This window comes from Schistocerca gregaria, chromosome 3 (assembly GCF_023897955.1).
Source record: "Schistocerca gregaria isolate iqSchGreg1 chromosome 3, iqSchGreg1.2, whole genome shotgun sequence".
NCBI classification, from domain to species: Eukaryota; Metazoa; Arthropoda; class Insecta; order Orthoptera; family Acrididae; genus Schistocerca; species Schistocerca gregaria.
In genome coordinates, this window is record NC_064922.1 from 496,112,965 (window position 1) to 496,127,056 (window position 14,092).

At 48.2% G+C, this 14,092-nt stretch overlaps 1 protein-coding gene across 5 annotated transcripts in view; it reads left to right on the top strand.

Moving 5' to 3' along the window:
* The window catches only part of LOC126353757 (mini-chromosome maintenance complex-binding protein-like), an 85,753-nt gene that overhangs the window by 25,293 nt on the left and 46,368 nt on the right, over positions 1–14,092 (top strand). For 4 of the 5 annotated variants that reach the window (XM_050002814.1, XM_050002812.1, XM_050002813.1 and 1 more), the window contains exons 2-4: positions 11,974–12,065; positions 12,313–12,495; positions 12,669–12,770. In XM_050002814.1, the coding sequence (XP_049858771.1) occupies positions 11,974–12,065; positions 12,313–12,495; positions 12,669–12,770 (377 nt within the window). Of the gene's footprint in view, positions 1–4,878; positions 5,039–11,973; positions 12,066–12,312; positions 12,496–12,668; positions 12,771–14,092 lie in introns of all 5 variants that reach the window. The other variant, XM_050002815.1, reaches the window with a different exon arrangement.

Here is a 14,092-nt window from a genome sequence, read left to right on the forward strand (position 1 = left end):
CTGTGTCCTCGCTGAGATCATCTCTGTTCTCACAGACCCAACACCTTTGGCCTATTACCCGTAATTTACCCTCCTATATGAAGGACACAAACCATTTCCTCCACCGATTCTCCACAGTTCATGTTTGTTTAGCACACTGTGCTGTGCTTGTCCCTATTGATGCCACCATATCCCTCTATACCCACATTGCACCATCCTATGCCAATGAATTTGTGGACGATCTAGAGAAATCCTTCCTAACTACCCAGAAATCCAAAACTCTCTTCTGGTTTAGATTCATTGAAAACGTCTTTGGGATTTGGATCACCTCAAGTATGTCGGCCTGTCGGTATCTACCAACCACCAACAGTACCTCCACATAGTTAGTTGCCCAAGTCCCTTCCATATAGCCTAGCCACCCTTAGTGAACATCCTACTCACCACCCTCCCAACCTCACCAACAATGATATTATTCCACGCACCAAACCTATGGAATCTCTTTGCCCAGCCGTATTCCGCCCATACACCCAACCACTTGTCTCATGGCTAATTTCCTTGCAGTAGACCTAGATGCAGTACCTGTCTGATACATCCTCCCGCAACCAGCTACTCCAGTCTGGTCTCAGGTATCTCCTATCCCATCAAAGGCAAGGCTACCTGTGAAAGGAGATATGGTCTACAAACTAAGCTGTAGCCATGTGCTTTCTGTCTACATGAATGGCCACTGACAAACTGTGGTCAAGAGACAGCTGGACCACTCAGTTCCTGAAAAGGCTGCCCAACACAATGTGCTTCACTTTATCGACTGCTTCATATCCTGTGCCATCCTCCCTACCAATACTAGCTGTTCTGAATTGCGTAGGTAGAAACTCTCCCTGCAGTACATTCTACATTCCCGTAACCTCCTTGGCCTTAGCCTTTGCTAGTCCGTGTTCTTCACCTACCATTTGCACTCTTTGCTTCCATTCCAGTACTACACTGCCTTCTATTTCACCAATGCACCCACTATTTGTTTTCCCCTCCTCTTCTTCTTTTCTGTTCTTCTTTGCCCTCCCACCCTGAAACTTCCTGACTGCACCTAACAAGCCTGTCCCCATCACGTGTGTGCAGGCTCGTCTTCTACCCCTACTCTGATACACCTCCCTCTCTCCACCTCAGCCTCCTCCTTACCCCTATAACCCACGTGCAATTTCTCCCATCAGATGCAATTTCTGCTGTACACAGGCTGGCCTCAGTGGCCAGAGTAAGTCTGTGTGTTGTCCTTGCGTATATTAGAAACAGCGAGAGAGTAGTCATGAGAACATGAGTGGTGATTGTGTATTTTCGGAGCAGACCTTTTAATGGAAAGTTTATATGTATAGCAGTCTTTTTGTTGAGCCTGTCTGAGACCTCTATATGATTAGTAGAAATCTAGCAGTGGAAGATCCAGGATGGAATGTAACAATACAATTGAAAGGATAGTTGCTACTCACCATACAGCGGAGATGCTGAGTTGCAGAAAGGCACAACAAAAAGACTGTCGAAAAGTTAGCTTTTGGCCAACAAGGCATTTATCCAAAAAATAAACAAACAAATAAATAAAAAAATGCAGTCGTGCATACGCACACACACACACACACACACACACACACACACACACACACACACACACACACACACACAGACGACCACAGTCTCTTACAGTTGGAGCCAGACAGCAGCAGTGCATCATGGGAGAGGGAACTGGGTGTGGGTGAGGAGGTTGGGGTGGAGAGGATGAGGGATAGCAGGGTAGGGGTGGGGGAGGGTAAAGTGTTGTTGGGAGGATGCAGGGTTGGTGGAGAATAGGGCAGCAAAGTGCAGTTGGGAGGTTAGATGGTGGCCGGGGGAAAGGGGGGGGGGGGTGTTAGCGGAAAAGTGGAGAAGTAAAAAGAATAGGTTCATTGGCGAAATATAGAGCTGTTTCGTGCTGCAATGGGAATAGGGGAGGGCTAGATGGGTAAGGCCAATGACTTATGAAAGTCGAGGTCAGGAGGGTTACGGGAACGTAAGATATTGCAGGGAGAGTTCCCACCTGCGCAATTCAGAAAAGCTGGTGGGTGTGTGTGTGGGGGGGGGGGGGGGGGGGGGGGAGATTCAGATGGCACAGGCTGTGAAGCAGTTATTGACATGAAAGATATCATGTTGGTCGGCGTGCTCCGCAACAGGTGGTTCAGTTGTTTAGTGATCACAGTTTGTCGGTGGCCATTCAAGTGGATAAACAGCTTGTTGGTTATCATGCCGATGTAGAATGCAGCACAATGTTTGCAGCTTAGCTTGTAGATCAGATGACTGGTTTCAGATGTAGCCCTGTCATTGATGGGATAGATGATGTTTGTGACAGGACAGTAGTAGTAGTAGTAGTAGTAGTAGTAGTAGTAGTAGTAGTAGTAGTAGTAGTAGTAGTAGTAGTAGTAGTAGTTGGTGGTGGTGGTGAGAGGATGTATGGGACAGATCTTTCATGTAGGTCATATCATAAGGATATGAGTCATGAGGCAAAGTTTTGGGAACACAGGATGTGTAGGGTTGGACAAGGATATTGTTTAGGTCTGGTGAGCAGCAGAATACCACGGTGGGAGGGTGTGGGAAGGATAGTGGGTAGGGCGGTTCTCATTTCAGGACACAACGAGAGGTAAGCGAAACCCTAGTGGGAAATCTAATCCAGTTGCTTCGCCTACCTTTCGTCATGCCCTGAAATGAGAAATGTCCTACCCACTATCCATCCCTTCCCTCCACAGTGGTATTCTGCCACCCATTGAACCTACACAATATCAGTGTCCATCCCAACACTATCCGTGCTCCCAACCTCTTGTCTCATTGCTCATATCTCCATAATAGACCCAGGTGCAAGACCTGTCCCATACCTTCTCCCACCACCGCGTGCTCTAGCCGTGTGATCTTCAAGCTAAGCTGCAACCACTGTGCTGCATTCTATGTGCACATGACAACGAACAAGCTGTCTGTCTGCATGATTGGCCACCAACAAGCTGGGTCAAGAAACAACTGGACCACCCTGTCGTTGTGCACACTGCCCAGTATGATGTCCTTTGTTTCAGTGACTGCTTCACAGCCTGTGCCATCTGGAACCTTCCCGCCAACACCAGCTATTCTGAATTATGCAGGTTGAAACTCTCCCTGCAATATATTCTACATTCCTGTAATCCTCCTGGCCTCAACCTTCATTAGTCATTGACCTGACCCATTTAGCCCTTCCCTGTTCCCATTGCAGTACTACACAGCCCTATTCCATCAATTTTTTATTTCACTCCTTTTCTGCTACCTCCCATCTCTCCTTTCTCCATCTAATTTCTTGACTGCATCTAGCTGCCCTATTCTCCATTGCCTCTGCACACTCCCAGCAGCATTTTACAATCCTCCACCCCCTACCCTGCTATCCCCCACTCCCACAATGATGCCACATCGACCACTGGCTAACGCTCCCTTATAGGTAATAGGTAATACAAAAACAAACATACCAAGGTGTCTCACAAATGCTGTTAATGTGTAATGTGGAGTAATATTGGACGGTCAAAAAAAGTGATATGTTCTGTCAATAGCTGATTTTCAGTGACCGGTGACTGAACTGCGGCAGGATACGTGTTTTGTAGCGCTGAATTTATACTTGTGTCTGGAACTAACCACAATCTCATGATATGTAATGTATCCAAAAAAGCGGCAGTTAGCAATCTGCGGCAGAACTGAAATCGCGATTGCTTTGTTCATGGCTATTAAAGCTAACCTCTATGAGCAAACTGAAGACAGAAAAGTTCAGTTCAGCACTAAAAGCAAACTTTAATTTTCTTGCTATCATTGGTTTCCAGAAACTTCTCACTGGCTGCATGAGCTCCCACATTACCAACCGAAGAGCAGGCCTCGTTGGCGTTTGGTTGCAGATTATAGATGACACAGGCAGATTCCAGACGAAAAGAGAATAATAGCTAGAAAAATAAGAGCAAATAAAAAAGTCGATACAATGATTAAAATGATGTGGCAATGAATTAGAAATAAAAAATTACATTTAAACCAATTAATTGAATAAAAATGATAATTAAACTCATTTTATTGGATTCAGGAACAGAAAAATTTCATGATATTTGCCGAGCTCTGAACTTCAGCATTGCAGGTTAATACACTAACTGTTGCACAAAGTACAACGCTGAGCCATGTTGTTGTATTTTTGACTATGATCACCCGGTTGCAACGATGAATTGCAGGCTACAAAAACTCACACAATGTTGTGCGAAGTTTATCTGATGTAAGCCAATCTCTATAATTATGATAACCGCTTATGTGACACTGAATCACATCTTTTGTGGAAGTATCCATCAGTGTTTTGTTAGTGCTGTGTATGAAACGTATATTTCATTAGAATCTGTGTGTGTGTGTGTGTGTGTGTGTGTGTGTGTGTTGAGAGAGAGAGAGAGAGAGAGAGAGAGAGAGAGAGAGAGAGAATACTGGACAAGGAATTGGAAGTGAACTGACCAACTGTTGTGGCAGTTTGGCGACGGCGAATGGTTCAGGTGTGATTTTGAGTGGCCTGATTGGAGGAAACCAGCTGCCAACGCGTGAAGTGAATACTGTCAAGTAATTTTAATTAGACTCTAGTGTTTTAGAGATGCTCCAATGGAAGCAGTGTGGACCATCATTGCCATGCAGATGAGGTTTTTGACATCCAATACTGAAATTACATTATGTTTTGTAGTGCTGCATTACTAAATGTAACATTATTCCTACTGTAACATTGCACCCGGCCGGTAATGACAAATAATTTTCACAAAGGGCTAACCATCCTTTCCCATTCAAATTCTCCAATTTATCAATGTGGTTCCCTCTTGCATTGACAAGCGTAATGATGATTTTTTTCTCTCTTGCTGTTGGCAGGTAATTGTATGCAATGATGAAGTTATGCAGTCCAGTATACTTACATGAGACACAGCTTTTAATAACAATACCATATAGCGGAGATGCTGAGTTGCGATAGGCACAATAATTATTAATTAATTGTGTGAATCTTTTTATTGTGCCTATTCTTCGCTATATGGTGAGTAGCAACTTTCCTTCTCTGGTATTGTTACATTACACCCTGGATTTTCCATTGTTTGATTTTTGCCTGACAGCTCTTAATAAGACATAATCAGTCCTTGCATGGACTACAGGTCAGTTGTTCGAATCATTTACTTTGCTGTACCTTGCTTTAACTATCTTCTGAGATCTGTGCAAATTCCATGATTTCCTCATTCTGCTTCAGTTTTCACAAAATATTGTATCCTCCTGCGGGTTCGGGGTAAGAATAGGCCCGCGGTATTCCTGCCTGTCGTAAGAGGCGACTAAAAGGAGTCTCCAAGTTTCGGCCTTATGTGATGGTCCCCACTTGGGTTTGACCTGCCATTTTCAAAATTTCCGTTGTTAGTGCGTGCCATTTGGGGAAGGACGCCTTACGTGGTGTTTTTCTATTGGTCCATCGTGCACCTCCATCTTGCATGCTATCGTCGTGTGGAGGGATTTTCACCCCATGTCTTCTGGGATGCCTCCTAGTCTTGTGCGCAATCCCCTTCTTAGAGCCCACGACCACTGTGGACCCTTTCAACACCTAAAATCCAGCACGGTAGCCAGTCCGTTCTGGTGGGGTCGTCATGTACCCTCTTGGTGGTAGCCCCCTGACCACGCAGGGATCGCACTACAGATGCCAGAGCTGTTTCCTCCCCATGCATGCCAAGGAGTATGTGCTCATCTTGTCTGGGGCACGGGGACTCCGGCCAATGGGATATCGGCCAGGTACTCGTTGCTTTGGCTGGGTGGTGCCCTTGGGGATAGCCCTCGTTCGGAGTAGGTGGTATCTGGGCGGATGTGGCGCAATGAAGCGCAATAAATCTCACCAAGCTGGTGGTCGCACTGCCACCAGCGTCTCTAAGCGAGGCAGAATTGAATTTGATGCTGCTAGTGCCAAGCAGGAGCCTTATGTACAACAATACCTTGTCTGCAGCAGGACTGATGGTGACTCCTTTCTTTCGACAAAGCCTATGTTTTTTGTGGAACACCTGGAGGATAAGTTTGGGGAAGTGGCGGGATTGTCTAAAATGAGGAATGGGTCCATCCTCCTTAAGACGTCCTCCCCAGCCCAGTCACGGGCGTTGCTCTTGTGTGATAAGCTGGGAGACGTCCCTGTTACCGTCACTCCCCACAGTAGCTTAAATATGGTCCAGGGGATTATTTACCATCGTGACCTCTTGTTACAGTCCGATGACGAGCTGAGAGCTGACTTGGAACAACGTGGTGTGCATTTTGTCCGTCGTGTGCACAGAGGACCCAAGACCAACAGGGTGGCCACCGGTGCCTTTATCTTGGCCTTCGAGGGTGCTGTATTGCCTGAGAAGGTCAAAGTAATGGTTTACCGTTGTGACGTCAAGCCATAGTCCCTCCCCCGATGCGGTGCTTCCAGTGCTGGAAGTTTGGGCATATGTCCTCCCGTTGCTCATCCAGCGCCACATGTCGAGATTGCGGACGCCCCTCTCATCCCGATTCTCCATGTGCGCCTCCGCCTGTCTGTGTCAACTGTGGGGAACACCACTCTTCATGCTCGCTGGACTGCCCCGTTCTTCATAAGGAGTGGAAGATTATGGAATTTAAGACCCTGGACCGGCTTACTTATCGCGAGGCCAAACTGAAATTTGAAATGTTGCATCCTGTCCCTCTTCAAACTTCTTATGCTGCAGCCACGTTATCGTCGCCCTCGCGGGCGGCAGTTGTCGCCTCCTCTGTGCCGCCTTCAGTTGGCCCTCGGGGCCGTACATCTCTGTCTGCCCCCCTCGTGTCTGGGGGCAAGCCTTCCTCTGTTGCCCCCTTAGCAGTTGGGGGCAAACCCCCTTCTGTCACTCCCCCTGCACGTGCTTCGGGAGTGACATCTGCTCCAAAACCAGGGGGCTCGATCCCTCCCCCTCCTTCTCCGCCGGCGTCGTCTCTGCCGGCTCCTCTCTCGCGGAAGGGGTCCCTCGGGGCCCTCCCTTCTTCCGTTTCTACTGCTACCCGCCGGATGTCAGCCAGTGGCTGAAGGTTCCTCCACCTGCTGGTCATAGGGCTTCTGCGTCGTCGTCAGCCTCCGACGCTCCTTCAGGGAAACTCTCCCAGCCCTCTAAGCCAAAGGACAGACGCGAGAAGAAGGAACGGAACGCGTCCAAGAAGAAGGACGCTCCGGCAGTTTCAGTACCGCCTGCTGTCAATAGTTCTGGCTCTGGGGATGCGGTGGAGATCCTCGCCTCTGCCGCGGATCTCGCCCTCACGGAACCCTCGGGGGCCTCTCCTATGGACACAGCCGACTCTCGCCCAGTGGCGGCTGTTGACTCTGCGGCGCCGTCTGCCTCTTAGTCGCCTTCACGCCCTCCCAGTCCCTTCCTGCTTCCATTCTGCAGTGGAATTGCGGCGGTTATTTCCGCCACCTGCCTGAGCTCCGGATGCTTCTGAGTGTTTCCCCTGTTCTCTGCATTGCTCTTCAGGAAACTTGGTTTCCAGCAATGCGGACCCCTGCCCCTTGCGGTTATCGGGGATACTATAAGAACCGCGCTGACTGTCAACGAGCTTCAGGTGGAGTTTGCCACTTTGTTCACCACTCTGTCTGTAGCTCGCCAGTACCCCTTCTGACGCCTTTAGAGGCAGTCGCTGTCAGGATTGAGCTCTCGCCGGCTATTACTGTTTGCTCTGTTTACGTTCCTCCATATGGGCAGCTCCCCCGACATGTCTTGGCTGCGCTGCTGGCACAACTCCTGCCGCCATTGCTGCTCCTGGGAGATTTCAATGCCCACAACCCTCTATGGGGTGGGACTGTCTCCGATGACCGCGGTCGCCCTGTGGAGCATGTGTTGGCTCAGCTCGGCCTTAGCCTCTTGAACACCGGTGCTCCCACGCATTTCAGTGTGGCCCATGGCTCGTTCTCGGCCATCGATCTCTCTCTTTGCAGCCCCGGACTTGTCCCATCACTTCACTGGAGAGTGCATCCTGACCTGTGTGGTAGTGACCATTTTCCCATCTATTTGTCACTGCCCCAGTGTCATTCTTCTGGGCGCCTGACCCGCTGGGCTCTCAACAGGACTGACTAGCCGGCTTTTACTTCCGCTGCCACCATTGCTTCTCTCCCACAGGGTGACATTGACGAGGTGGTCAGTGTCTTGACCTCGTCAATTATTTCTGCGGCCGAGACTGCCATCCCCCGCTTTTCTGGACTCCCTGGAAGGAAGGCTGTCCCCTGGTGGTCGCCGGAGATTGCTGAGGCTATTCGCGACCGTAGGTGGGCTCTCCAGCGTCATAAGCGGCACCCGTCTCTGGAGACCCTCATCACCTTTAAGAAGCTCCGCGCCTTGGCCCGTCGTCTTATTGCACGGCGTAAGCAGGAGTGCTGGGAGAGGTACATTTCCTCCTTGGCCTCCCGTGTCTCCCCGTCGCTCGTGTGGTCCCGCATCCGGCGGATTTATGGATACCAGACCCTTACGGGTGTCCCTGGAATCTCCCTGGACGGCGCTGTCTGCACGGACGCTGCCACCATTGCTGACCACCTTGCCACGCACTTTGCTACGAGCTCTGCGACTGCAACTTACCCTCCTGCCTTTCGCTCTCTAAAGGAGCGCGCCGAGCGGACGCCGTTATCATTCCACACACGTCGTTCTGAAAAATACAATGCTCCTTTCAGCGAGAGGGAATTCCTCGCTGCCCTCGCCGATTGCCCTGATACAGCGCCAGGACCGGACTGCATCCACGTGCAGATGCTGAAGCATCTCTCCGGGGACTGCCAGAGACACATCCTCACCATCTTTAACCGCATTTGGAGCGAGGGCGTGTTCCCGTCGCAATGGCGAGAGGGTGTTATCGTCCCCATCTTGAAGCCCGGTGCGGACCCTCTGGCGGTGGACAGCTATCGTCCCATTACCCTCACCAATGTTTTGTGCAAATTGCTCGAACGTATGGTGGGGCGGTGTTTGTGTTGGGTCCTTGAGTCGCGCGGTCTCCTCGCTCCATCCCAGGGTGGCTTCCGTCAGGGCCGGTCTGCTGCGGAATCTGCTATCCGTACGGCCTTTTCCCGCCGTCAGCATCTCGTTGCTGTATTTTTTGATCTGTGGAAGGCCTATGACACAACATGGAGGCATCACATCCTTGCTGCGTTGCGCGAGTGGGGTCTTCGTGGTCAGCTCCCAGCTTTTCTTCAAAACTTTTTATTGTGCCGCTCTTTCCGGGTGCAAGTCGGTGCCGCCTCTAGTTCATCTTATATACAGGAAAATGGGTCCCGCAGGGCTCGGTGTTGAGCGTTTCCTTATTTCTAGTGGCCATTAATGGTCTGGCTGCAGCTGTGGGGTCGTCGGTGTCTCCTTCTTTGTATGCCGACGACTTCTGTATCTCATTCAGCTCAACGACTACAGGAGTCGCCGAACGCAGGCTGCAAGCAGCCATTCGCAAGGCGGCATCATGGGCTCTGACTCACGGATTTCAGTTCTCTGCGGCCAAGACTCGAGTTATGCACTTCTGCAGGCGTCGGACGGTCCACCCTTATCCGGAACTTTACCTCGACGGTCACCTACTTGAAGTGGTGGACACTAGCCGCTTCTTAGGACTCGTCTTTGATGCCCGGCTCACATGGGTTCCTCATATTAGTCAGCTGAAGCAAAAGTGCTGGCGGCACCTCAACGCCCTCCGCTGCCTGAGCCATGCGTCTTGGGGTGCAGATCGCAGCACGCTGTTGCGATTGTACAGAGCCCTTGTGCAGTCCAGGCTTGATTAGGGGAGCCTGGCCTATGGGTCTGCATCACCCTGAGTGTTGACGTTGTTGGGCCCCATACACCACTGTGGGGTTCGGCTTGCAACTGGCGCTTTCCGTACGAGCCCCGTGGATAGTCTGCTGGTGGAGGCCGGGGTTCCCCCGCTGCGGATTCGCTGCCACCGACTGCTCGCCGACTATGCTGTCCACGTGCATTGCTCACCGGGCCATCCCAATCATCACCTGCTTTTCCCTGCCAGGGTCCTCCCTCTGCCCGACCGGCGACCTAGGTCTGGGCTTTCCATTGCTGTCCGCGTCCAGTCCCTGCTGTCGGAACTGGGGTCGTTCCCTCTTCTGCCACCCTTCCGGGCCTGTGCACCCACGCCTCCCTGGTGTATGACCCGTCCGTCCGTCCGCCTGGACTTGGCACGGGAACCCAAGGACTCGGTTCCGCATGTGGCCCTCCGTCGCCGTTTTCTTGCGCTCGTCGCCTCATTTTCAGGCTGGTAGCCTGTCTACACTGGTGGTTCCCTGGTGGATGGTCGTCCTGCCTACGCTTTTGCTTACGCTGCCCATGTTGAACAGCGCTCCTTGCCGGCTAGCTGCAGTATTTTTACTGCAGAGCTGGTGGCCATATTGCGCGCTCTTGAGCATATGCGTTACTGCTCAGGTACGTCCATCGTCATCTGCAGTGACTCCCTGAGCAGCCTCCAGGCTATCGACCGCTGCTATACCTCTTCTCCTCTGGTATCCTTTATTCAGGAGTCTGTTTTTGCCATTACACGCTCGGGTCGTTCGGTGGTCTTTGTTTGGACGCCAGGTCACGTTGGCATCCCGGGGAATGACTGTGTCGACAGGCTGGCCAAAGGGGCGGTCGACGCCCCCACTTTGGCGATCGGCCTCCCGGCTCGTGATTTGCAGCTGGCGTTGCGCCGTAAGGTGCTTCAGATGTGGCGTGACGAGTGGCGTAGCCTGACTTCTCCGAATAAACTGCGGGCTGTTAAGGAGACGACCGATGTGTGGCGGTCCTCCCTGCGGGCTTCTCGCAGGGACTCTGTCATCCTGTGTCGGCTCCGCATCGGCTATACCTACCTGACGCACGGACATCTTTTGCGTCAGGAGGATCCCCCCCTGTGTCAGTGTGGGTCCCGGTTGACAGTTGCCCACATTTTGTTGGAGTGTCCCCGCCTGCGCACCCTCCGGCAGACTTTTAATCTTCCGGGCACGTTGCCTTTGGTTTTATGCGACGATGCCTCCATGGCTGACGACGTTTTAAATTTTATCCGTGGTAGTCCTTTTTATGGTCTGATTTAGGGGGGACCTGTCCCTTTCCCTTTCTGTGTATCTTGTCCTCGAGTGTCTCATTGGTTGCAGATTTTAATTTGTGTATTCGGATGGTTGACTCTTTCCCAATTTTTGTTCCCATGATCAGTCAACTAGTCACCGGCCCTCTTCTTTTCTTCCGTTTCTTTCTGTCCAGTGTTCGTCTGTACTCTTCTTGTCTCTAGTGTTCGCTGCCACATTGGTGTTCTTTCAGTGACTGGGGGGAGGGGCGTCTCCTCCCCCCTTGGGGTTTTACTTGTTCCATAAATTTTGTTTCGCCTGTTTTTGGAATGGGGGACTGATGACCTTAGCTGTTTAGTCCCCCTTAAACATCCCAACAACAACAACAACAAAATATTGTAGTTATCTTCCTTCAATTTACTGCATCTATGCTACACCATGATAAACTTAAGGTATTCTCCAAGATCATCTCATATCATTATGCAAGAATCAGATGAGTGTATGCAGTGTCATCCATGACAGTGTGTGAATCTTACTCTATTTGGACCATTGAAGATGATGGTTGTGGTGGTGGTGGTGGTGATCACGTTTTCATTGAACTTGATCATCACTATAGTACTCCAGTATTTTTACTCATTCCACCTCCCATCCCCTCCTGCACCATTGTCACTCATAATATGTTCTCCAAACTTGCACCTAACTACTACTGTTTGTTTCAGACTGTTCGAGTGGTTGTCGCTTTTTTTTTTTGTAACATTACATGATTTTGATGAACACTTGATTAACATTAACTAAAATATACTACTTACATTATGTATTTTTCTTATGTGAACTGCAAGATACACAGTTACAGATTCCATTTCAGTTTAAGGGACAATAAGTAAACATATCTGCTGTATTCTTATGACTTGAAAAACATATTTTCATGAAATTATATCTGTTTGTATGTTTTACAGATCTGGATTTTTTAAACTGGTCACCTGTATATTGTGAAACAAATTTGTCATTTTGCAAGAATCACCTGCTAGAGGACAAAAATTGGTACATGGTAAGCTGTGTGTGTTTCTATTTGTCATTTATTCTCCATTTACACAGGCACTTGGATGTACGACTGCTTTTCAGTGTTTATTTTGCTTTATAATTGAGACTATGCTTCATTTTATTTTTCAGTGTTTGCTTGCAAGTATTTAGTGTTGAAGGACATATTCATCTAAAAGCATTTTACTTGTTTGTTCACCAATGTACCACGACAATGTAGACAACACACCACTTACGAGTATTTTGTATGTTTACAGTTGCCATTGATCAATGGAATACAACAAAAATGTTTGAAAGGGAATCAACTGGTTCGATTCCAAGGTATGATTGTCGACATGCCTGATCCAGAATACTACTTGAGTTCATATGAGGTACAGAATAACACAGATGGACACAGAACAGTTAAATCCGGAAGATATTGTGAGATTTTAGATATTGGGGTGAGCTATTCTTTCCTGTTGTAATTTTTTCTTTTATTTAGGATTCAGCATAATTTTTGAGCAAACTTAGCAATAATCTTTTTAGAATAAAAAACTGGCTACTAATATGAACTGTGATTTGATTGTGAACTTATTATGTAACAGAAAATCAATGTCTGACATTCTTTTTTCAGTCAGAGGAGCGCATTGTAGAGGAATCTCCAAATAATGTTACCAGTGAACGACATCAGTTGTATTGTATAACTGACCCAACACTAAGTCCATGGGTTGTGAATGTATCCTTAAAGTAATTTGAGTAACAGACCTAGATTGTTAAAACTTGTGTACCTTTGCCTTTATTTTTAATCTCAGTGCTTCTTTTATAGCAGATAATCATACTTTTTTAAAAAGTTTTTACATGATATATAATAAATTGCAACTGTTTTCTTTTTTAAATGAGTAAAGTCCATAAAACTTCTAATTGATCTTCTTTTGGACTGGATTCCTATTTTTTGTGGTTGTATCATACATCTCTATGGATTAAATAAAGCTTTATATCTTATCTTCATAGCAGGAAATACTGGGATGCTTTGCTCTACAATGGAGTTCAGACTTAAAGTAGAAAAATTTGCTACGGAATTTTATTCATATTGCTCATTTTCAATAATTAAATGGTTTTTATATGTTACCTGATTTATTACTAGTTGTCTTATAGCCTAGTGCGAGAACAATTAATTATTTCTGACCTCTTCTGCAACATTGAGACAAGAAAAAAGGACATACATAAAGTACAGATCTCTTAATTTGTTCCTAAATAAGCTAAGTGAAAACATCTCTAGGAAAAAATATTATTACTGCAGCTGAAGGCCAACCCACTTACGTCTTTGACCAAAATAATCAAAGTTATTAATAATAGCAAATAGTTGCATGGGCCCATTCCAAACTTTTCTGTTCACTTCTGATACTAATGCATGATCTGTAAACAAACCCAAGTTCGTTGAGAGCAGAATACTGAATGAAAGACTGAGAACATCCAGGTACAATGCAGTGCTGAAATCCAGTAGGTGGAAAGTTGTGATTGATGGTTCATGCAATGGATGGTACTAGACTGAGTGAAGGCTACCATAATGGCCCTGTTGTTGTGAGCAACTCATCACACATGAAATACCTTTGTTTGATGATTGTCAACTATAGTAATGCCTCTGAGCCACGGTTGAAATCAGCTATTTGGGGGGAGGATATTAAATCTGCCCCTCCCCCCAATCTCTCTCTCTCTCTCTCTCTCTCTCTCTCTCTCTCTCTCTGTGTGTGTGTGTGTGTGTGTGTGTGTGTGTGTGTGTGTGTGTGTGTGTGTGTGTGTGTGTGGGGGGGGGGGGGGGGGGGGGTTTATCATAACATGCTGCTAACAGATGAACAGGTCCAGAACCATGAGGTTGGGACCAGCCAACCCACTGAGACATGCAGCGAGAATGGGAGTCACAGCTGGTGATGGCACTGGTGTCCGTCCTGGAAGTTAAAGGTAGTGGCAGGGGTGCCACTTGAGATTGTGGTCACAGCCAGAACTGGTTGCAATGGCAGGTCAGATAGACATACCCAAAGTCAAACACCTGATTCCTCC